General features: G+C 45.9%; 1 protein-coding gene across 14 annotated transcripts in view; it reads right to left on the reverse strand.

The window, feature by feature from the left end:
- nbeaa (neurobeachin a) overlaps nucleotides 1-21,031 on the reverse strand; it is an 81,269-nt gene that overhangs the window by 4,833 nt on the left and 55,405 nt on the right. For 2 of the 14 annotated variants that reach the window (XM_058086034.1, XM_058086037.1), the window contains exons 20-52: nucleotides 20,856-20,979; nucleotides 19,739-19,931; nucleotides 18,991-19,665; nucleotides 18,112-18,534; nucleotides 17,829-18,046; nucleotides 17,095-17,248; nucleotides 16,720-16,743; nucleotides 15,720-15,900; nucleotides 14,559-14,683; nucleotides 14,276-14,341; nucleotides 13,548-14,180; nucleotides 12,872-13,008; nucleotides 12,511-12,665; nucleotides 11,754-11,880; nucleotides 9,472-9,591; nucleotides 8,800-8,933; nucleotides 7,920-7,981; nucleotides 5,339-5,403; nucleotides 4,957-5,065; nucleotides 4,706-4,872; nucleotides 4,242-4,366; nucleotides 3,989-4,138; nucleotides 3,259-3,395; nucleotides 3,041-3,158; nucleotides 2,875-2,977; nucleotides 2,677-2,792; nucleotides 2,444-2,556; nucleotides 2,046-2,186; nucleotides 1,836-1,955; nucleotides 961-1,113; nucleotides 720-884; nucleotides 546-635; nucleotides 8-185 (exon numbers count right to left, since the gene is read on the reverse strand). In XM_058086034.1, the coding sequence (XP_057942017.1) occupies nucleotides 8-185; nucleotides 546-635; nucleotides 720-884; nucleotides 961-1,113; nucleotides 1,836-1,955; nucleotides 2,046-2,186; nucleotides 2,444-2,556; nucleotides 2,677-2,792; nucleotides 2,875-2,977; nucleotides 3,041-3,158; nucleotides 3,259-3,395; nucleotides 3,989-4,138; nucleotides 4,242-4,366; nucleotides 4,706-4,872; nucleotides 4,957-5,065; nucleotides 5,339-5,403; nucleotides 7,920-7,981; nucleotides 8,800-8,933; nucleotides 9,472-9,591; nucleotides 11,754-11,880; nucleotides 12,511-12,665; nucleotides 12,872-13,008; nucleotides 13,548-14,180; nucleotides 14,276-14,341; nucleotides 14,559-14,683; nucleotides 15,720-15,900; nucleotides 16,720-16,743; nucleotides 17,095-17,248; nucleotides 17,829-18,046; nucleotides 18,112-18,534; nucleotides 18,991-19,665; nucleotides 19,739-19,931; nucleotides 20,856-20,979 (5,601 nt within the window). Of the gene's footprint in view, nucleotides 1-7; nucleotides 201-545; nucleotides 636-719; nucleotides 885-960; nucleotides 1,114-1,835; nucleotides 1,956-2,045; nucleotides 2,187-2,443; nucleotides 2,557-2,676; nucleotides 2,793-2,874; nucleotides 2,978-3,040; nucleotides 3,159-3,258; nucleotides 3,396-3,872; nucleotides 3,906-3,988; nucleotides 4,139-4,241; nucleotides 4,367-4,705; nucleotides 4,873-4,956; nucleotides 5,066-5,338; nucleotides 5,404-7,919; nucleotides 7,982-8,799; nucleotides 8,934-9,471; nucleotides 9,592-11,753; nucleotides 11,881-12,510; nucleotides 12,666-12,871; nucleotides 13,009-13,547; nucleotides 14,181-14,275; nucleotides 14,345-14,558; nucleotides 14,684-15,719; nucleotides 15,901-16,270; nucleotides 16,355-16,719; nucleotides 16,744-17,094; nucleotides 17,249-17,828; nucleotides 18,047-18,111; nucleotides 18,535-18,990; nucleotides 19,666-19,738; nucleotides 19,932-20,855; nucleotides 20,980-21,031 lie in introns of all 14 variants that reach the window. The other 12 variants (XM_058086033.1, XM_058086035.1, XM_058086042.1 and 9 more) reach the window with 11 other exon arrangements.

Here is a 21,031-nt window from a genome sequence, read left to right on the forward strand (position 1 = left end):
CACTGACCGACGGTGTTGTGCCAGCGGTTGACAGCGAAGAGGCGGCTGCACGTGACGGTGACGGCGGCGGGGATGCTGAGGTGCGGCAGCGTGTTGGCGGCCACGTGCGTGACGGGCGAGTTGGATGGGAACTTGAGCACCATAATGACGTCCTGTTGCATCTGATCCTTAAACATCAGAGGACTCTGAGGAAGGAAACACTGGTGAGACAGACAGAGAGAGCCAGGAGGAGGAGGAAGAGGAGGAGGAATGGAAATGGAGGAAAAGACAGAACCGGTGGGACAAAGAAGGGAGGAGGAATGGGAAAAGGTAGATTAGTGGGAGAGAAGGGTCACTGCAGGTTCACACACTGAAGGGACGGGGCCTCGGAGAAGGGAGGCAGAGTCACAGTCATAGGCTCAACTGAAAACTTACTGAGAAGAAAAACTGTTTCTGTACCATATGACTCAAACTCAGTAGGGTCCTCGCTTTATCATTTGCATCGAGTGGATAAACGTCCTCGTTGCACTCTAATATACAATGCGTGTGATTGGCCGGCATCTCACCAGGTGCATGGCGGAGGAGCGAGGAGGGTGTGGCTCTATGAGGAGCTGCGAGGGGATCTGTCCGCACATCTGAATCTGGACCTCCATCACCTGCCGTCATCCCCACACACATCACTAACAGCAAGACTTTTGACTCATAGTTACAAGATGTGACCTGTTGTCATGGCAACCCACCTCTCTCTGCGCCGCATCAAGGATGTCCAGGTTGACGGAGCCCTCGTAAGAGAGGAAGTTGAAGACATTGAGCGCACGCACGGCCTCGGGCCCTCGCTGCTTGTAGCCGAAGATCAGGTCGATCCACTGGTGGAGCTGACACGACACAAACTCGCTCTCCAGGGCCTAGATGGGCAGCGGGGGACACTGTGAAGCCATATCACAGTTGTTTATACTGTACCTGTGTGAAACAACATCTCACCATGCGGTTGATGCGGACAAAGTCTTCTGGTTTCTTGGCCCACACAGGAAGCTCCACATCGCATACAGGAAGTCCGTCATCCCGCACGCCCAGCTCGTACTCATTGCTGTTGACAAACATCTCAGGCAAGTAGTAGAACTCTGGGATCAGTTCCTGGAGGACAATGAACCGTATGAACCTACAGCAGGAATACTGAATCTTTCTTTTGCTTTACATGTTTTTACTCAATTTTCGTCTCTAAGACGTTGTTATTCCCCTCACCTACAGCATCCATTAAAATGATATCTACATGCACCATGGAAAATTATGCTAATTAGACTTTGCAGCCTACATTGGATTGCTTTTAGCATCTTTAATGTCATTTCTGAATGCAGCCCTCGCTGGAAAGAGTTAGGACCCACTGTCATGCAGTATGGTCCTAAGGTCAGGGGCTTTGGGTAGTGAGCGAAAGGCCAAGGTCGCGGGTACAAGCGGCCAAAATGAGTTTTCTCCTTAGGAAGGCTCGGCTCTCCCTTACAGATAAGGTGAGAAGCACTGTCATTCTGGAGAAACCCGGAGTAGAACCGCTGCTCCTTCGCATTGAGAGGAGCCGGATGAGGTGGATTGGTCATCTGGTCAGGATGCCTCATTCGGGAGGTGTTCAGGGTACATCCGACCGATGGCAGTGAAGACCAGGAGAGACATAGTCTCTCAACTGGCCTGGGAAAGCCTCGGGATGTGCCGGCAGGAGCTGGTCAAAGTGGCTTGGAGGGAAGTCTGGGCTTCCCTCCTTACGCTACTGCCCCCGCAACCAGACCTCAGATAGGCGGTAGAAGATGGATGGATGGTCATACTATTTTTACATTCACTAGAACATTCTTCACTTCTTTTGCTACCTTGACGTCTGCCGTGTCCCTCTGACAATTCCTCCATGAGCGTCCGATGCCAGAGAAGGATCGGTCTGGATGGTCAAACTTGCCATCATTGGCGTTGAGAAAGAAGGTAGTGAAGGGCTCCTGCACACACACACACACACACACACACACACACACACACCGTGAGCACAGTGATTCAGATTAATTCCATTTGGATGTCATTGTACTCACTATTCTGAGCATCCACATGAGGGTGGAGTGCGCCGTGGAGTAAAGAGTGGTGTAGTGGTCAGGAGGCGTGTTGTCGTCGTCCCATGTCTCATAACGCTCGGCGTAAAAGGCAGCTCGCTTGGGATTCAGGGCTCCGATTGGCTGCAGAGACCCAGATGAAAAAATGATGAGAAAATGTGAGTGAGAAAGTATGGAGGTACTTTACTACACCGCTAGAAAACAAATCAGTAGATGTCAATGTGAGCTCACTATTTGGCAAGCTAGTGTCTTGTTTGTCAGTAATATGCCTTTTGAGTACATCGAAAAAGCTCTACACCTTTGAGTTCAGTTCATGACATATGAAAGCAAAAACAAAGGACTTATATTTGTGTTGAGTCTAGCTGACTTCTCACACCAACCTTGGAAAGGTCTCGGAAGTTCCCAGGCAATGTGAGATCAAGCTCCTCCGAGTCGTAGTTGGTCAGTACCCAAGGGAAGATGGGGTACTGGTTCAGATCATTGTAGGTCCTCCCTGCAGGCCCATGTGTTGGGAAAACATGTCGGAAGTAAATCAGTGGACTTGATGTTATGGCTGTAGCATAATGAAGTTACATGCTAGCAGAACATTGCCTTGGTCACATGACCAGCTGACCTGCAATGGTGTTGAGGAACATAAGGTATTCAAAGTTGGAGATCTCCCTGCGCTGCCAACGCTGCGTCATATTGGACGACTTGAAGAGCTGGCGGGGCGTGGCTAATGAGATCCGCCTGTCTCACACACACACGCACAATATTTCGTAAAAAAGCAAACAACAACAACAGAAGCCGCCAAGTTGTAGCCTACACCTACCGTGCCTGAGGCAGACCATAGCTGGTTCCCACCCCGACCCGCGGTAGACTGTAGACCACCCTCTTCACAGTGGCCTGGTCGGGGAAGTTAAACATCACCGACGCTGATGGAGGAAGGAGGAAGAGTCAACATGGAAGTCTGACACAAGCGGTTCTGTTTGTCTTACTTCTGTTGGCCATGAAGACCTCCAGTCCTGTGTTGTGTAGCAGGTAACGTCTGGAGAAGACCGCTCGGATTTCACTGAACATCCACTTGCCATGAAGACCCTCGGAGTAGGCCAGAACCTGGGCGTATGACATGACAATTACAACACATTGCAGGAATGGAGCCACTGTTACACATGTGATGGATGCTAAATGAAGCTATGAGCGTGTGCCGGCTTACTTTAGCATCAGCTTTCTTGAAGGCGGGGTCATCTTCATCTACCTCAAAGTAGATCTCAGTGGTAGTGATGGACAACGTGCCACGAGCCACGACGACCGGTGCCACCAGCTGGGCCGGCGTGCTCAGCACTACGGGACCTGAGGAGACAACTAGCATCACTTTCGTTTTAACACGGGACGTTCAAGATGAAGCAGTTAGCGTATCATTAGTTTGGATTGGCCATTTCCTTCCTACATAATCATGCAGTGGCTATAAACACTTACTTATTTGAGTGCAACTCGGAGGAGTGGCCAAAACAAACCTTTCACAGGAGATGCCCCTCCAGTTTGACTGATTACCAGCTTTGTGAGTAAACTAAGATGAATCAGCTTATTAGTTTAAGCAGGTTAATATTTTTTTTTCTTCTAAATGTAAGATTTTAGAATTTAGCCAATATTTTATTTAGGAAAAGTAAAAGTGTAACTGTAAAAGTAAAAGTAAAACTGTTTATTGGCATTTTAAACTTTTATATACACTGTATTTCTCTTGAATTAATAGAGTTTTGATTAGCATTAGACTGATTATTGTATCCACAGAGACTGTTGTTAGTGCTAACAGTTAAAGCACCAACTTGCCTCTAGATGTAAAAAGTCGTGGTCGGAAACGGACTAGAAATAAAAACAGTTCATCGTTTAGTCACCAGGGGCACATGGAGGACTCGGCATGCTCGGTTGTGTGGCATTTGTCTTACCGGCCAGGTTGTCGATCTCTTTTTCCTGCAGGAGACTGACGGCATCATCATCACCCTCCAGCATTAACTCCGCCTCTGGATTCTGCGCCACCACCGATTGGCTGCGGAAGCTCTTCTTGGACTTGGGTCCCTCCTCCTCTTCCTCTGTACCTGTTTCGTAAAGTTTTAAAGCATGAGCTTCTGAAGATGCTGCAGTGTAATGTAGTACAAAGTAGTAGTACAATGTACAACAATGTAGTAGAACGCGACTGACCGTAGTCCTCGATAGCTTTGAGTGCCACATCGGCATGGGTGGAGCCGAAGGCGTTTCTCACGAATCTCCGCCTCCTCCTCAGGTCGTCCTCCCAGTAGTCCAGACGCCAGAAGTCATGTAATTGGCTGAAGATAGCGAAGAGGAGGAGTCAACAAGTATCAGTCAGTCCGAGGTACCATCTAGCCCTATTACACAGTATCTAGTTGAATTATGATATACCGTATATACAGTAGTGGTATTATATATGTATCACTGTCCCATAATATACTGTATCTAGCAGCATTATTATTAAATACTGTATCTGGCTCTACTTTATATATGTGTGTATATAAATGTATACTGTATGTAACCGTATTATACAGTTTAGTGGTATTATTTGACAGTATCTAGCTATATATTTCTGCTTGGCAGTGTAGCACATGTGCAGTAGTGATGACATCACATGTCACATGACAGGGACCCACCTCTGCGACATGGTCCCCCAGGCTCCGTGCTTGTTGGTCAGGATGTTGAGGATCTTCTGTTTCAGCTGGTTGGCGGTCACGTGATCTCTGTGCTTTGCCGCGCTGATCAGGTGGTCACACATCTTCTCCTCTTCTCGGCGGTCGGCGGCATACTGGGCACAGTTGGACTAAAGGATGGCAAGAAAAGCACACCATGATTCACATTTCGTGTTGGTTTTGGGACAAGGGCAGGAAGGGGGCACGGCGCCGACCTCAAACTCTGCATGTTTGTGTACGTCCTCTGCTCGCTGGCGGTTTAGGATGAACTCGGCCTCGTTGGCGACGCGCACGATGTGATCCTTCATGGCATGACACAGAAGTCTGAGCACAAACACACAAAAACGCAATGAGACACACATGCAAATATACAGGATGATACATGCACACAGCCTCACATCGACACCTATCAGATCAGGGTCTCATTATTACATTACATCATTATTACACCGTGTCCTCACAACAACTGGATGTGGGAAATGAGCATTTCCTGCCACGACAAAAACATGGCGGACTCACAGCACTCCAAACAACAGTACTACATTTCCAATTTTAAAATGTAGTCCAAAATATGTCCAAAAATACTGAAGTGCTTACCTTCCTTCGTTGATGAGCTCAATAAAAGCCAAGCCAGCATTCTTCTGGATGGAATTCTGCCACTCCTAAGAGACAGCAAACATCCTAATTAATTCATCAACATCTTTGCACATCTTCTTTAACCTTCAGTTTTGTTTCCAATTTGAATTTCTTTTTCACTTCAAATTTGTATTTTTCATATTTTATTTCTATTCATGATGTATGGTGGTTGACAGGAAAAATAGTACAGGAATGGCCCGATGATCCAAAAGCAAAAACATCAAAACACGCAATGGGAAAATGCTGCAAGTTAAAAATGCTGTAATCGTGTAAAATGACTGCAGCACCAGACATACAAACCACAATAATTGCATAGGAAAAATGCTACAAGTTCACATAACAAAACGGAAGTTAGCTATACTACCAGGAAGTTAGCTAGGCTACCAGGAAGTTGGTAGGCTACCACAAAGCTAGCTAGACTACCAGGAAGTTAGTAGACTACCAAGTAGTTAGCGAGGCTACCAGGATGTTAGTAGGCTACCACAAAGCTAGCTAGACAACCAGGAAGTTAGTAGACTACCAGGAAGTTAGTAGGCAACCACAAAGCTAGCTAGACTACCAGGAAGTTAGTAGGCTACCAGGAAGTTAGTCGGCTACCACAAAGCTAGCTAGACAACCAGGAAGTTAGTAGACTACCAAGAAGTTAGCGAGGCTACCAGGAAGGTAGCGAGGCTACCACAAAGCTAGCTAGACAACCAGGAAGTTAGTAGACTACCAAGAAGTTAGCGAGGCTACCAGGAAGTTAGTAGGCCACCACAAAGCTAGCTAGATTACCAGGAAGTTAGTAGGCTACCAGGAAGTTAGCAGGCTACCACAAAGCTAGCTAGACAACCAGGAAGTTAGTAGACTACCAAGAAGTTAGCGAGGCTACCAGGAAGGTAGCGAGGCTACCACAAAGCTAGCTAGACAACCAGGAAGTTAGCGAGGCTACCAGGAAGTTAGTAGGCTACCACAAAGCTAGCTAGACTACCAGGAAGTTAGTAGGCTACCAGGAAGTTAGTCGGCTACCACAAAGCTAGCTAGACTACCAAGAAGTTAGCGAGGCTACCAGGAAGGTAGCGAGGCTACCAGGAAGTTAGCTAGACAACAAGAGGAGCCAGACCTGAGGCATATCCCCCTTTATATAGACTTAAGCCATAATATTAAAGTTATTATAATGACTAATATATAATACATAATTGAATGTACCTTTTTAATCTGCCTTTCTCCTGGACATCCCTCAGGTCTGGCATCCTGTGCAGCCTAGCTAACTTTCTGGTAGTCTGGCTAACTTCTGTTTTGTTTTTGAAACCTGCAGCATTTCAGTCATGCAGTTGTTTTGGGGATTTGTGCGCGTTTTCAGCACATTTCTTTTGCACTTGTTTTGGATCCTGCAATGTTTACCGTATGTGATTGCAACATATTTCATTTGCAGCTTTTTCCTGTTGCTATTTTTTCCCCGAGTGTTTGACCCATCAGCCAGTGTAAGGATGCATCTATTCTATACATAGTTGGGTAGAATTCAGTGTGAAGTGTGTCGTGCCAACAGCAAGAAAATGCTGCTCCTTTCTGGAGTTGCGTTAGGAGCAGGATGTTGACGCTACAAAGCCATCAAAGCTCCATTAGCTCCAGTGGTTCTTAAAGACCATCAAGGACACGTGGGAGCCTCTCCTCTTACATGATCGATATCTGGACTCGGGTTTCCTCTCCTGGGCCTCTAATGGCGGGAAGGCCGGAGTAACACTATACATGCTGACGAGTCAGACGGGAGTCAGGAGAGGATGGAGGAAGGTGAAAAGCAGTCAAATTGAGACGCTCCAGATGTCTGACGGAGTCCAGGATGGAAGAACTCTTTATACTGCTGCTCGGATTTTACAAAGACACGATATTTGGAAGGAAAAAGAACTCTTTGTCATCAGTGGAAGTAAGGAGAGGTAAGTCACTCCAGAAAATATGATCTAGCCTGCTTTGAATGTAAAGTTCCTTCAACTAGAATGACACAAAGTCGAGCACAGACCTCCACCAAGGCAGAAACTAATAATTTGATGCATTATTTTGTCAGACATACAAGGAAATTCAATAATTCACATCCAAATAATTAGTACAATACATGGAAAGACTCACTTACTCAAGATATTGTATTCTTTTCATTAATTACCATAAACATAATTAGTATTTAATATAATTTTATCTTTGTGTGGGAGAAATCAGATGGTTCTTTTATAGAAGGGGGAGCAGCTATTTTAAAAACCTAATTAAGTTGCTAATGAGGTGACTTTGCCCTCAACAAAAGAGAATCATGGATCCACACTAAAAACATCCTTGCCCCCCTGCACGGTTTCATTTCAATGTGTTGTGCAGTTTTTGGGTCATCTGCGAGCAAACAAAGAGTGGAAAGAAAAGGTCCTTAAAGGAGCATCCAGTCCAGCATGAGAACAATTTCTTGAAGGACAACACCACAAACATATTGTGTTACAACTGCAATGCGCAGAAGGGATCGATAACCTAAAAAGACGCTCACATGCACGAATCAGGACATAGGAAGCAAAGACCTGAGACGGACCTGAGAGCAGAGCAGCATGACGAGCTCCACCACCGAAGTACTGGACTTCATGCACACCAGACCTGCAGCACGGAGACACTCAGTCAGAAGTCTTTCTGATCACACACATGCACGTGTGTGCACATTGTACCGACACGACCTAAAATAACAACTTTAGTTTTCCAATAGCGTGATTTATTGAGGTGCTTGTAAATATCATGCGACAGAGAAGACAAAACCATACTAGAGGAGGGAAAAGAGGAAAGAGAAGAAGAGGAAGAGGAGCCATGAAGACGGTGGAGGACAAGAACAGGACGCCAGGAAGCAGGTGAGCAGCAGGAAGAGTGCATCACATTCTACGCCATCTTTAAACACTAAGACAATTCATTATTTCATAGCAATAATAATAATAATAATGTCATCTACAAGATTAGAACCAGCTAACTAGCTACAATAAGAGACATCATACCTGCTGGATGAATGAGTGAAGCAGCCAGCTCGGAGACAACGCACACTCACTCTCTCTCCACTAACTCACCCATACATTCACTATATACCCTCACTCATCCACCCTGCAACCCGTCACTCACCCATTCACTCATCTGATCATCAACCCACTTATTAACTCACTGACCAATCAACTCGCTCACAGTCATTCACTAATACATCCATCCGTTCGCGCTCACCTCACCCATTAAGAAATCACTCACTCATCAACTGATCCACCTAAATCCACTCACGAACGACTCCATTCACTCATTCATTAAGAGTTCCTATACACTCACTGACCTCACCCATTCACTCAGTCACGTGACGCAGTGAGGGTGTTGGACAGTCAATGGCGTGTGTGGACAGTGAGACGGAAGACGCCACTTATAAGAAAAGGGGTCGTGTACAGCACCTGTACCTTCAATGAGCAGCTCCTGCCCATGACTACCCAGCAGCGTCCTGGACAGGAAGGGAGCGAAGTCCACAAAGATCTCCCTCAGCAGCGGGGCCACCTTCTCCAAGGCCCGCTCCAGCTTGGTGGTGATGCTGCGGTCACATGACACCACACATGTTAGCGTGCCAACAGCCGAGCAAGGCCGACGTGAGCGTGCGGGGAAGATGGTGGGCAGATGAGGCAAAAGAAAAGGTGAGGGAGGGAAGCAAAAAAGGACATAAACAAGGACGCTTGTGTTTGCTTGGTGACTTCTCCCAACCAGCTGATAATGTGCATGACCTCAACCTACAGGGCAGGGATGGAAGTGCAGGCTCAGCCGTTGCTTGATGATGCTGAGCCTAGCTTAGCCTAGCAAATTATAACATACATGTGTTTTCAGTGTAAGTACTGAAATATAGTAATTATTTATAGTACATTTTGGGATATACAATACAGACAATATGGTATAATATGCGCTAACAATCAAATTCAATACAATAAAAAACACTTATAGAAAACTGATGCAGGTCTGTGCTTCATTGATTGTCATTCCATTTTAAACTGTTTCAATTGCATTGTCTGCATGTGTGTGTGAGATGGAGGCAGGGCAGGGCGTGTCACGTGGGAGGGGCTTGTCGAGTGTCTCCTTGCCTAAAACACTGTCCTGCATCTCGAGGGGCTGCCTGGAAGCCTGCCAGAGAGCTAAAAGACTTGAGCTCAGGGGGCGTCTGACCGCTGCGCAACGCACACTGCGCCACCTCACAATAGGCACTGCAACACAAACACACGCGCACACACACACACACACACACACTGATTAAGGGACGCACTTGCACACTCACCCGGGCCCCCAAAACACTCCAAAGTGCTGCTGTGCTGAAACACTAACATGCTATTTAGGTCATATTTAAACTATCATCAGAATATTTACACCAGGGGTGTCCAAACCTTCTCCAGTGAGGGCAGCGTACTGAAAAATGAAAAGATACAATAGTACACGAAAAAGACTATCATTAGTATAAACTTTGTGTTTTGTTCTTTTATTGCGATTTTCAAAGTTCTCAATATTTCAACTTACCTCTTAAATGTTCTTTTCATAACATTGTGATGATTATGATAGCTATATGTGCCCTGCCATTGGTTGGCGACCTGGCCAGGGTGTACCCTTACTCAAAGTCCGCTGGGATAGGCTCCAGCATACCCCTGAAACCTTTGTGAGGATAAGCAGCATAGAAAATGCATGGATAATATTTATTCCCATAATATTAGAACTTTTTCCCCCAACCTGATTTTAGAACAACTACAAGTTAATTTTGTTTTGTTTGCTTCTCATCATATTATGCCTTTTTTGTTTTAGATATTTCATTTCTATGCTCCTAAATATCTTATTTTTCCTCATAATATTACAAGTTCATTCTTGTAATATTGCAACTTTTTTCCTCATTAAAATATGACTTTATTCACATGGTATTTTGACTTTATTTTTGCAAGATTGTAACCTTTTCTGCAACCTAATTTTCCAAAAATAACAACTTTATTCGTTGTTTTAACAACCTAAAAAAAAAAAACATCTTTCTTTTATATTTCAACTTTATGCTATTGAAATTGTTATTTTTCCCTTCTTTCTCTTAATATTTTGACTTTATCCTTGTAAAATCACAATTTTTTTTTATTTTTGCAGTTTTTCTTTTAGAATGTGCGGCGGGCCAATAAAAGAACAACCTGTGGGCCACAATTGGCACCCGGGCCACACTTTGGACACCCATGGTTTACCCAAAATACATTTTCAAAATGATTATTTGACTTTTTTCACATGAAGAGAGAGTGTATAGTATCATTTTAGTTTCATAACAGCATAAATGAAAAGACACATGTATTTCTGTAGCTGTTCAACAACCTATTCCATCTCATACCGTTTAACAAAAGTATGTTTTATACAATGTTAAGGATGAGGTGTGAGATGTTTCTTACACTTAGTGTTTATGTTTGTACCCTTAGTGTGTTTATGGCTTGTCCAAGTTAAAAATAATACATAGGACATTTACAACAAGAACAAGAAGAATAGGTGAACAGCTAACTACATGCCAGCATGGAGGGGGTGGGGTTACTTGCAGAGGGAAGATGAGGACAAATGAGTGAAGCGAGAGCAGTGCAGGAAGGATGTGGAAAAAAGAAACAAAAACAAAAGTCGTGGCTGTGTTTCAAGTCACGCCCTCACGTCAGTACACTTCAATAAGTATACTCAAGGGCTGCAAACTTTGCAACCACTTGAGTTGGTCCCTCCTCTTCTACTATGGAGTCAAGATGGTGGCTAATGGTGGCTTTGAGTGCAGTGCTGGACACTTACCCCCTCAATCGTTGCAAAAGGGGAGGGACTAACATGAAGTCTGGCGGCTGAGGATTAACCTGTAGTGTTAATCGTTGGCCATTTTGGGTATGTGTACAACAATAAAGGATTTAGGATGGCACTACACTGTGAACGTTTGTGTCCTCAACAAACTAAACCTGCAGTGTATCTCAGGGCTGAATGCAATTCATTTTATTTGACTGATATAAAAATAACAAAGGTTTTAGAGCCAGACTGAAACATGAAGTTATTTGGTTATTATGTGTAAAAAAAAAAAGAACTATATAGTTGTTTATTTGCCAAATACATAACTTTTTTTAAAGAATATTTGTTTTCTTGTTATGACAGGTGGTCTAACATAATTGTTAAACAGGATACAATGGAGGAAGAAAAGGTGAAACTGGGCCTGTATACATTTCTCACATGCGACCATTGCTGGACCACCCCTGGTGTACTCTTCTGTACTTCAGAAGAGTCTGAAGTGTACTGATGGAAGTATTCCATTTGAGACACAGCCAAAGAGAAGCTACAGGAAGGAGGAAGTGTGCCGGCGGTTTTAGGTTTTAGACGTCCAGCTCACACTGACCTCATGTTCTCCATGGTGTCTTCAGGCATGGGAGCCACCGTCTGGACGGCCGGCAGGTTCTTGCTGGTGGCGCCGTTGACAAACGACGAGGAGGAGGATGAGGAGGAGGAGGCGGAGTCTGCGGCACCTGGACAGGATGGATGGGTAGGAAAAAAGGAAGAGTGAGGAACAATGTTAGCCTTCAGGACCGGAGCATGCTTTAATGGAGCTGATTGAATTTGGCTCCAATTTCACTGCTCCTCGTCTACTAATGGGCCCCGCCCCCCCTCTCTCTGGCACAAACAGCCTGGCGATCAATAGAAAGGAATCCATTTACACCGAGTGGATAGAGAACCACAAGTTGGATGGATGTGCTGATTAGCATTCCGTGTAGCATCACATTTAGCTGCAAGCTAGATGATGCTCATCCCTTGATCGCAAAATGTGAAAAATGCACAGTTGTGAAAGATGATCTGATGTGAAGATCATCTAAGACACGGGTGCCCACAGTGTGGCTATTTTAGGTCGACGGCTCCTGTATTGGCCCTCTGCATATTTAAAAAAATATGTAACATTTTAAGACCAGTTTTTGAGCTGTGGTCTTGAACTTTTGATCAACTGATGATCAGCATCAGTACTTAGAACCTTCTTAAGATGTAAAGTCTTGCAAATTTTGATTAGATAGTTTACTTAACATATGGACCCACGCTGGTTTGTTTTTAGGGCTTCCATGTTTCTGGATGGAGCTCTTGATGGATTTCAGGGAGACAGACATCACCTGTGGTGTTGATCATGCTCTTGGGTGTTGCCGTGGCAGCAGCAAAGATGTTTGGTGTGCTGCCAGCTGTGGTGGCGCCGCCGGTGGTGGGCGTGCCCACAGTATTGACAGACAGGCAGCCAGGCGGTGGCTTTTTGACTGGAACCACAACACTCCTGTGGGGCAGAGACACACATAAAGTGTTTACTATTGACGTCTAGATCAGAGTAAAGGGACCAGAGTTCGACCAAAATCGCTGATCAGCGCTTTGACAGAGCAAGCGATTCCCTATTGGCTGTGTGCATCGACTCACTGATGGATGAGCCCAACTGGACCCAGTCTGACATCTTCCTTAGAAAAAGGAATAGGGGGTGGGGGTTACCTGTCAAAGGAGTGGAACTGCATGGGCAGCATGGGGTGGGTCTTCAGGGCAGGATCCGGGTGATAGGGCGTCGGCCCAGACTCCTGTCCCGAGTCTCCACCGTCCACTGGGGCTGCCACCAAGCTCTTTAGGATCTCCTAAGGTGAAAATCACAAGTCATATCAACAAGGTTATATTGTGTCTAAAGATAGCGGATATTGGACTTCTTACCAACTTCCAATATGCAATATTGTCAAGCAATATAATATTGTGCCCCCCTCCCGCACACACAGAACTTTATGTGACTTTATGAGTTCTGCTTTTCCTTAGCTGCCAACTTGTTTCCTGTTTTGTGCTCTTAATTTGGTTTCAGTTTCCTGTTTGGAGTGATGTGCAGCTGCTTTACGGTCACTGGAAAGCACGTGCAGGGTTCCCGTCTCTCATCAGTAGTCAGTGGAACCGCACACAAACAAGCGGAAGAAACTTGGAAATGTCTCACGGCGGACATACTGAGGTTGCTGCTCTGACATCATCCGCCCAGGTATTGCTGCTACACTTTTAAGTTTTACTGCTTGGCACCCACCACACAGTCAATCCCAGCTTAACTAGTCTTGCTGCCTAAACGGGCTGCTGTAGCATGTTGACTCTGGAGTACTTTTACCAATTTCTATTTCAATGACAAGAGAACGTGTCTCACCTTGACATTGATGCCTTTATTGGTCTGACTAATGCTGGAAATAGACGAAGGCGGAGCCTGGCTGTTTGGGGCACCGCCCGGGTTGTGGGGGGAGTCCAGAAGGCTCTCCTGTGACCTCCTGACATCAGACAGACTACACAGCAGATCCGTCCCTCCGCCTGTGTCTCTGTCCCTGTCCGTCTCTCGTCCCACCAGGCCCAAGCCTAGTCCCAGGCCCAAGCCCATCTCTGAGCCGTTCAGAGATCCGGTCACGTGGCCCTCCTCCCCGATACCCGAGTCTGTGTGCGGAAGGCCTGCGCGAGGGGAGTCATCCACAGGCGTGGGGGTCTGCTTGTCACGATCAGAGAAGGCAGAGGACGGGTGTTCTGGAGACGCAAGTAAGAAACCAATAAATGTGTGTGATTGAAGAAATACCCGCTTGGAACAAAGCCAACCAAGCACACAAGAAGCAAGGCATGAAGTACCTGTGCTGGTCGGGGAGTTGATCTCGTGGCGGATGCTACGTCCTGACAGGCTGGTGGACCTGCTGATCTCTCGCTGGGGCTCCAGGATGTCCCGGTACTTGGACACCATGAGCACGGAGATGAAGTAGACCACGGCCAGTGCCAGGAACTGAGCCTGCTTGCTGTCGTCCTGCAGTAAACAAAAAAAACAAATCCAGCAGATGTGTATGAGCCTTGGTAACAATCATGTGACAACACGTGTAGTCTCATCTGAAACACGCTTACCACGTCTCTAAAAACCACCGCACGAAGCCTGTTGATGTCGACATCCTGCAGGAGTCTGTCTGGGTCCTGCTGAAGATGGAGAGCAAGGAGTGAGAATAGCATGTTGTCACTGTTTGATGAAAACCACGAGGGAAAGATTGCCTGCAAATATTTGTATTGATTGGCTAGCCATGTAGTCTTGATAGATGACGCACAATCACATGATGCTCTAAGGTGGACATACATGGTTTTTCATGGAAGAGAGACAGAAATGCGTGTGTTTTAAAGAGTACGACTGCGCCACCTTGCTGGCGGCCGAGGCGCTGTGGAGGCTGTCCTGTGACTTGTTGCCGCTTAAAGACGACTTGCAGTTGCGGTCTCGTTGTCGCTGCCTGCATTCCAGACAGTTCCTCACCGCCACACAGCACACTGACAAACGCAAAAAAATGTAAGTAAGCAAATAACACAACCTATCAATAACATACAGGATGTCCTGAAACAGGTAAAAATACATATATCATGCAATTATTTTTTAAAAACAGATTGAAAAAAATTTTCACTTAATATGAATACATTATAATGTATTACTTCTTAAATTTTAATCAATATTATAATATATTCTCGATTAATTATTTAAATTTTTAGAATTATAATATAATATGTATATAATATCTCATCTATCCATCCATTTTCTACCGCTTATCCTCACGAGGGGCGCGGGTAGCCTGGAGCCTATCCCAGCTGTCTTCAGGCGAAAGGTGGGGTACACCCTGGACTGGTTGTCAGCCAATGTACAATGTGCTTCCAGACTTTAGGGACATCCTTTACCATGTGTTTATTCATTCATTCATTCATTCATTTTCTACCGCTTATCCTCACGAGGGTCGCGGGGGGTGCTGGAGCCTATCCCAGCTGTCTTTGGGCAAGAGGCGGGGTACACCCTGGACTGGTGGCCAGCCAATGTACAATGTGCTTCCAGACTTTAGGGACATCCTTTACCATGTGTTTATTGTTGTTATTTAAATAGTTCTCAGTATCATAGAGAAAACTGTATGTACATAGAGTACATATTACAGTATATATGATGTCAATCAGCTGCACGGCAGGCCGAGTGGTTTGCGCGCAGGCCACGCAGCTAGGAGACAAGAGTTCAATTCCACCCTCGGCCATCTCTGTGTGGAGTTTGCATGTCCTCCCCATGCATGCGTTCCTCCCACATTCCAAAAACATGCTAGGTTAATTGGTGACTCCAAATTGTCCATAGGTATGAATGTGAGTGTGAATGGTTGTTTGTCTATATGTGCCCTGTGATTGGCTGGCCACCGGTCCAGGGTGTACCTCGCCTCTCGCCTGAAGACAGCTGGGATAGGCTCACCCGTGACCCTCGTGAAGATAAGCGGAAAAAAATGAATGAATGAATGATGTCAATCAAAGCTGTCCCTAATAAAGTGGCTGTGCCACTCACCCAGGCGCAGGCACTGCCTCATGAGGCCGCCAGACGACATGTTCTTCTCCGCTTCGATTTCGCTAAAGTTGAGGGAGCTGGCAAACACCAGCACATCCACCATGGCCATGAGGCGCGACAGGAAGGTGACCGCCGTCTCCGAGGACATACCCTGTGTCGCCTCGATGTTCTCCAGCTCCGTCTGAGTGGACACACACACAGACACAGAGTTGATACGTTCTTATGCTGTCATGTTGGTTCAAAGAGAATGAGGACTTCAGCAGTCATGCTAGGGATGTCTACACAGCAAATTGAGGGGGTCCAACACGTCATGTGGCAGTGGTGTGGCCGTGCAGCCTATCAATCCCAATAAAAAACAAAAACACACACGCACACACACACACACACACACTTCTCCTAGGTGAGCAGAAGATGCAGGTCAAAGTGCAAACAAGCTCATCAGAACCAGTGATCGCACGCACACACACACACACACACACACACACAAACCAGGTGAAGACGGACTTGTGCTCAGACCTCTTCCTGTGAAGTTACAAGGTGACTTTACCCACCTCTCCCCCCATGCCTGCTCCCCCCGGTACAGGGGTCACCTCCTCGCCCTTTGACCCCCTCTGGGGTCCTGCTGCTCCTGCCCTCTTTAAGGTTGATACACATGGGACAAGCTTAGCAGATGGAACCTCCCAAAGTAGGAAAAACTATACTCCATAATGATCAAGAACAACAGCCTCTCTATTGACTTCATATGATAACTGATAACTGTGATAACACCCAGGCTGCAGGGAAGAATATCAATAAATAGAGACATGCAGCTATTGGACATGTAAGTGGAAAATAAGCCAATATGAAAGGAGGGGGGTACACAAACATGTAAGTCTCATATCATCATTGCTCAAAGATGAGCTTCAACATGGCTGGAAACCTAAGATTTTACATTTTTTGACAAAACAGTTGGTGCACCCCCCCCAAAAGGAGGGTAAAAGGAGTAAGGAAGAAAACTTACACTGCTGGTACTACTCTTAGAACTCTGCACATGCAAAATCAGACGGAAATAAGACAAGAAAGTAGACAAAAAAACACAGAGGAAAAAAAAGGATGGTTAAAATAAATACAGTGTTTAAAGCACAAATTAAGCTAGTTCATTCAAAACTATTAAAAAATACGTACTACATTTCAGAAAGAAAACAGAAAACATTCTTAAGGTTTTAATTTCATGCCAAAAATATATCTGTCTTCCATATATATATATATATTTCAGTTTTCATTATGCCAACATTAAAAAGCGCCCAAGTGGTCACCACAAGGTGTCACTGAGCCTCATGTGAAGCAGCTGCAGTTCCCCCCTCCAGCCACAGGACGGCGGAGTGGAGTCACTTACAGACGGAGAGGTGGCGGCAGACAAGAGGGGCAGGATGCCTCCGCAGGCGATGATGATGTTGTCCACCATCTGAGAGATGAGGTGGATGGTGTTGTGCACGAAGATGATGTTCTCGTTGCTGTTGACAAAGTCCATCACGGACTTGGTAGAGTGACTGCAAGAAAAGGATCTTTCAGTCACATGACCCCCCCTACACCACCTAAGTATTTATTTTAAAAAATCGATGATGATCGATATATTTATCAGCTTCCTGTTCTTCTTCTTCTTTCCTCCTTTTTAAGTGTGAATTGTAAACACTTCAGATACTGTGATATTGTGATAGCCTAGTACTGTCCCAAATCTATGGCTGAACACTCACCATTTGGGCTTGTTGAGTGAAACATCTGGGTCCTGACAGTTGGAAGGCACTAGTCCACCCAAAATGTGTGCAAAAAGTACAGAAGTGTGCAAACTGAGGCACAGTGTTACGCTGCCGACAACAGGCATTGACAGGCTGTCAAGTGCAATCCAAAACAGCAGGTGGTGCTGTAAACAAACTATAAGGTCTTTTTGACCTGATCAGAGGCCTGAATAGTCGTTGCAGGATAAGGTACAATATCAAGTGCACTCAAAGATGGCAGATACTCATCAAGGCCAGATTAATGCCAGAAGTGGAAAAAAAGCTGCCACAAATAATTCAATATTGTAAATGTACATTTGAAAAATACTGCTGCAAAGTTGTCAAGGTTACTCACCTCCGCCACATGTGCACATCCGTCTCCAGTGCAAACAGAAGGTCCGTGAGCAGCCTCTGGTGCATGGGGGACCACTTGAATTCTGGGATTCGGAACATGGTGGTCCGCGGTCCAGGGCTGAACTGCCTGCGCTGCTCTTCCGTCATGGGCATGCCTCGGAAACCGAGATCCACGCGCAGGTCTCGCTCCAACTGTGCAGCGCTGCGACCGTGTAGGGCCTGTGGCGCAAAGACCAGGCGGAGTTTGGAGTCATCAGGACCAAGCTTAGGTACAAAAAGCTCACCTGTGTGGTTGCGGTGGTTTGGATCTTCCTGGTGTCCTTGTCCTTGCCGTCATCAGACCTCTCTGTGTCAGACGTCACACTGGCGGTGTCTCCACCCGCTTTCAGGCCTGCAGACTCTCCCTCGGTGCCAGATGTTCCTTCTCCCTCAGAGAAGTCCGGCTGCGAGGCTCCTTGGTTCTGGGCTTGGCTCTCGGCCTTGGCGATGGAGCTGATGTCCGCTAGTGGACTCTGGATCTTAAAGGGTCCGTCCTCGGGGAGCTCCCCGGCACCGTGGGCCTGTGTTAAGTCGGAGCTGCAGCTGGTCATGTGGGCCAGCAGGCTGAGGTCGTCGCTGGCACTGGTGCCGGATGGGGCGGGCTGGTCCGGACTCGGCAGTACGAGGGTGTCGGTGGCAGCCAGAGCCGGAAGCAGCTTCTCATCGACCTGGAGGAGATGGAGAACATCTTTAATAAGGTGTGCAAAATATTAGAAGCGGTATGATGTAAAACACAATAATAAACAGATATGTTAAATCCAGCCACCAAAATAAACTAATAAACATGCATTAAGTACATCAATCTAAAGACAATAAAGATATATGTTAAGTGTTAATCAAGGGCCGAGCTGTTAGCATGTTGGTCACACAGTCAGGAGATCTGGTAGATCAGGGTTCAAATCTGTGTGGAATTTGAATGTTCTCCCGGTGTGTGCGTTAGGTTAACTGCCACTATAAATTGTCCCATGAATGTTTGTTAGAAGACAGCTGGGATAGGCTCCAGCATACCCCGTGACCCAAATGAGGATAAGCAGCATAGAAAATGGATGGATGGATGTTAAGTGTCAATCAAAATAAAATAATAAACCGTGTCCTTGGTTTGTGTACCTAAAGAAAAGTCCCACCTTGCTGAAAAGAAATCCGTTGTTGTTGGGGACACTGTCCTTCTCGTCAGCCAGCGTGATGAGGGGTCCCATGTTCCCGTCGTCTACCAGGGTAACCCCTGAAAGCCCCAAGCTTGACCCCAACCCGACCCCTGACCCGGCCGTGTCATCTTTCGGCACCAGATTGCCATTGAGGTTCTGAACCACGGCGCAGTAAGCGCTGTCCAGGAGCGAGTCCACCTCCACAAGAGGTCCATTCTCCATGCCACACCCTCCACCTCCGCCCAGGCCTTCAGGGGACAAGTCCAGGTCATCCAGCTTGACCTCAGTGGCCTCCACCTTCTCAGCTTTGATGTCCACCAGCAGGTCATGGACCTCCACCCTAACGCCAGGTCCGCTGCTTGTTTCAACGGGTGACAGGGCGTCACCGTTGGGCCGCTTCACGGCGCCCTCTGCAAGGAGGTTCCTTGAATCACTGGCAGCACCCTCGCTGTACTCCGCCTCGCTCTCAGGCGTCTGTGTCTGGGAGGTGTCATCCATCTCTAGGTTGCCGTTGACGACGGGGGCAGGTGAGGCTGACAGGCCGGAGATGGTGGACACGGAACCTTTCTTTCCTTTCTTCATGTTCTCCTCCTCCTGCCGCTGGTATTCCTCATACATCTTAGCCAGGTACTCCTTGTGGGCCTCGTATGTCACCTGGTATATGATAGGGCTAGAGTGGGTCATGTGATCACAAACAAGAGACATAAACATGCTGTGGCTCTCTGACCTTGGAGTGGGCGATTGACAGTGTGTCCACCCAAACCCTCCAGCCCCCCCACTCGTATTTGATGGCGTGGTAGAGGAGGATCCTGAAGATGTTGTAGACCATCTCGGTGATCTTCTGCTCCTCAGGGTTCTTTGGGTTGATGTAGCCCAGCGAGAACATCCAGTCCTGCCACACGGAGCACTGCAGCAGACAGCTGCAATACAACACCGTGTTCATCATTAAGCTCTTATCACAGGGGTGGGCAAACTTTTTGACTCGCGGGCCGCATTGATATAACAAAATTTCCAGGGGGGGGGGGGGGGGGGGGGGGACTATATATTTGACACGTAACAGTCCACCTGGTATTATTGTATCTGTAAAATTGTCATGCAATCTGCTATTATTATTTATTATTTTATATTTATATTTAAATATTTTAAAAATAATAAAATATTATAATAATTAAAATAAAATTAAAATTATAATTATTATATTATTATTATGTAAAATATGCAAATATAACAATAATATTATATATAATTAATATAATAATTAGCATTAATATAATAAATATAATAATCATAATAGTTATAATAATTATTATTTTAATTTTTTATTATTATTATTATGTGATTGTGTCCCTTTTTTCAGGAGCACTTTGTAAACAACAGACCATGTCAAACAACAAAATTGATACAACCATCAAAAGGTTGGCTCAGGCCATGATGCCAGGTTGTATGTTGAGTTTAAATTAAATACTTTTGAAAGATTGGGCGGGCCGTATTCAAACACTTGGCGGGCCAGATGTGGCCCCCGGGCCGTGGTTTGCCCACCCCTGTCTTATCAAATGCACTTCTGCCACCTTGTGGCCGTTTTTACGACTTAAAACTGCACTGAACATGATCTCTTCTATCGTGCACTTGCATCATCACCACTTTTTGCTTCTTATGCAAAAAAAAAAGTAAAAATACGCCTGTGGGCGTTCAGGTTGAAAAAAACATATAAATACATCTTTGGTAGCGAATGAGTTAAGAAGTGGCAGAACAACAAGTGGCACAATTAAAAAGAACTGAAAGGCCTTTTCAGCCTGAAGAAGTAGGAAAGACAAGTCCTTTGAACTTTGGTTTTGAACTCTTACCGGCGGTTTTCCCGGCTGTTGCTGAAGAGTTTGATCATGTCGGAAAGAAAGAGTCGCCTCACTTCCATGAGCTCGGCACTGGGGGAGGAATTCTTCAGTAGCGTGGCCACCACCTTCAGAATCACTGCAATCACAAGCATTAGCATTTAATTAGCATAATTGATTAACATCTGATT

Source organism: Doryrhamphus excisus, chromosome 11, assembly GCF_030265055.1.
Source record: "Doryrhamphus excisus isolate RoL2022-K1 chromosome 11, RoL_Dexc_1.0, whole genome shotgun sequence".
NCBI lineage: Eukaryota > Metazoa > Chordata > Actinopteri > Syngnathiformes > Syngnathidae > Doryrhamphus > Doryrhamphus excisus.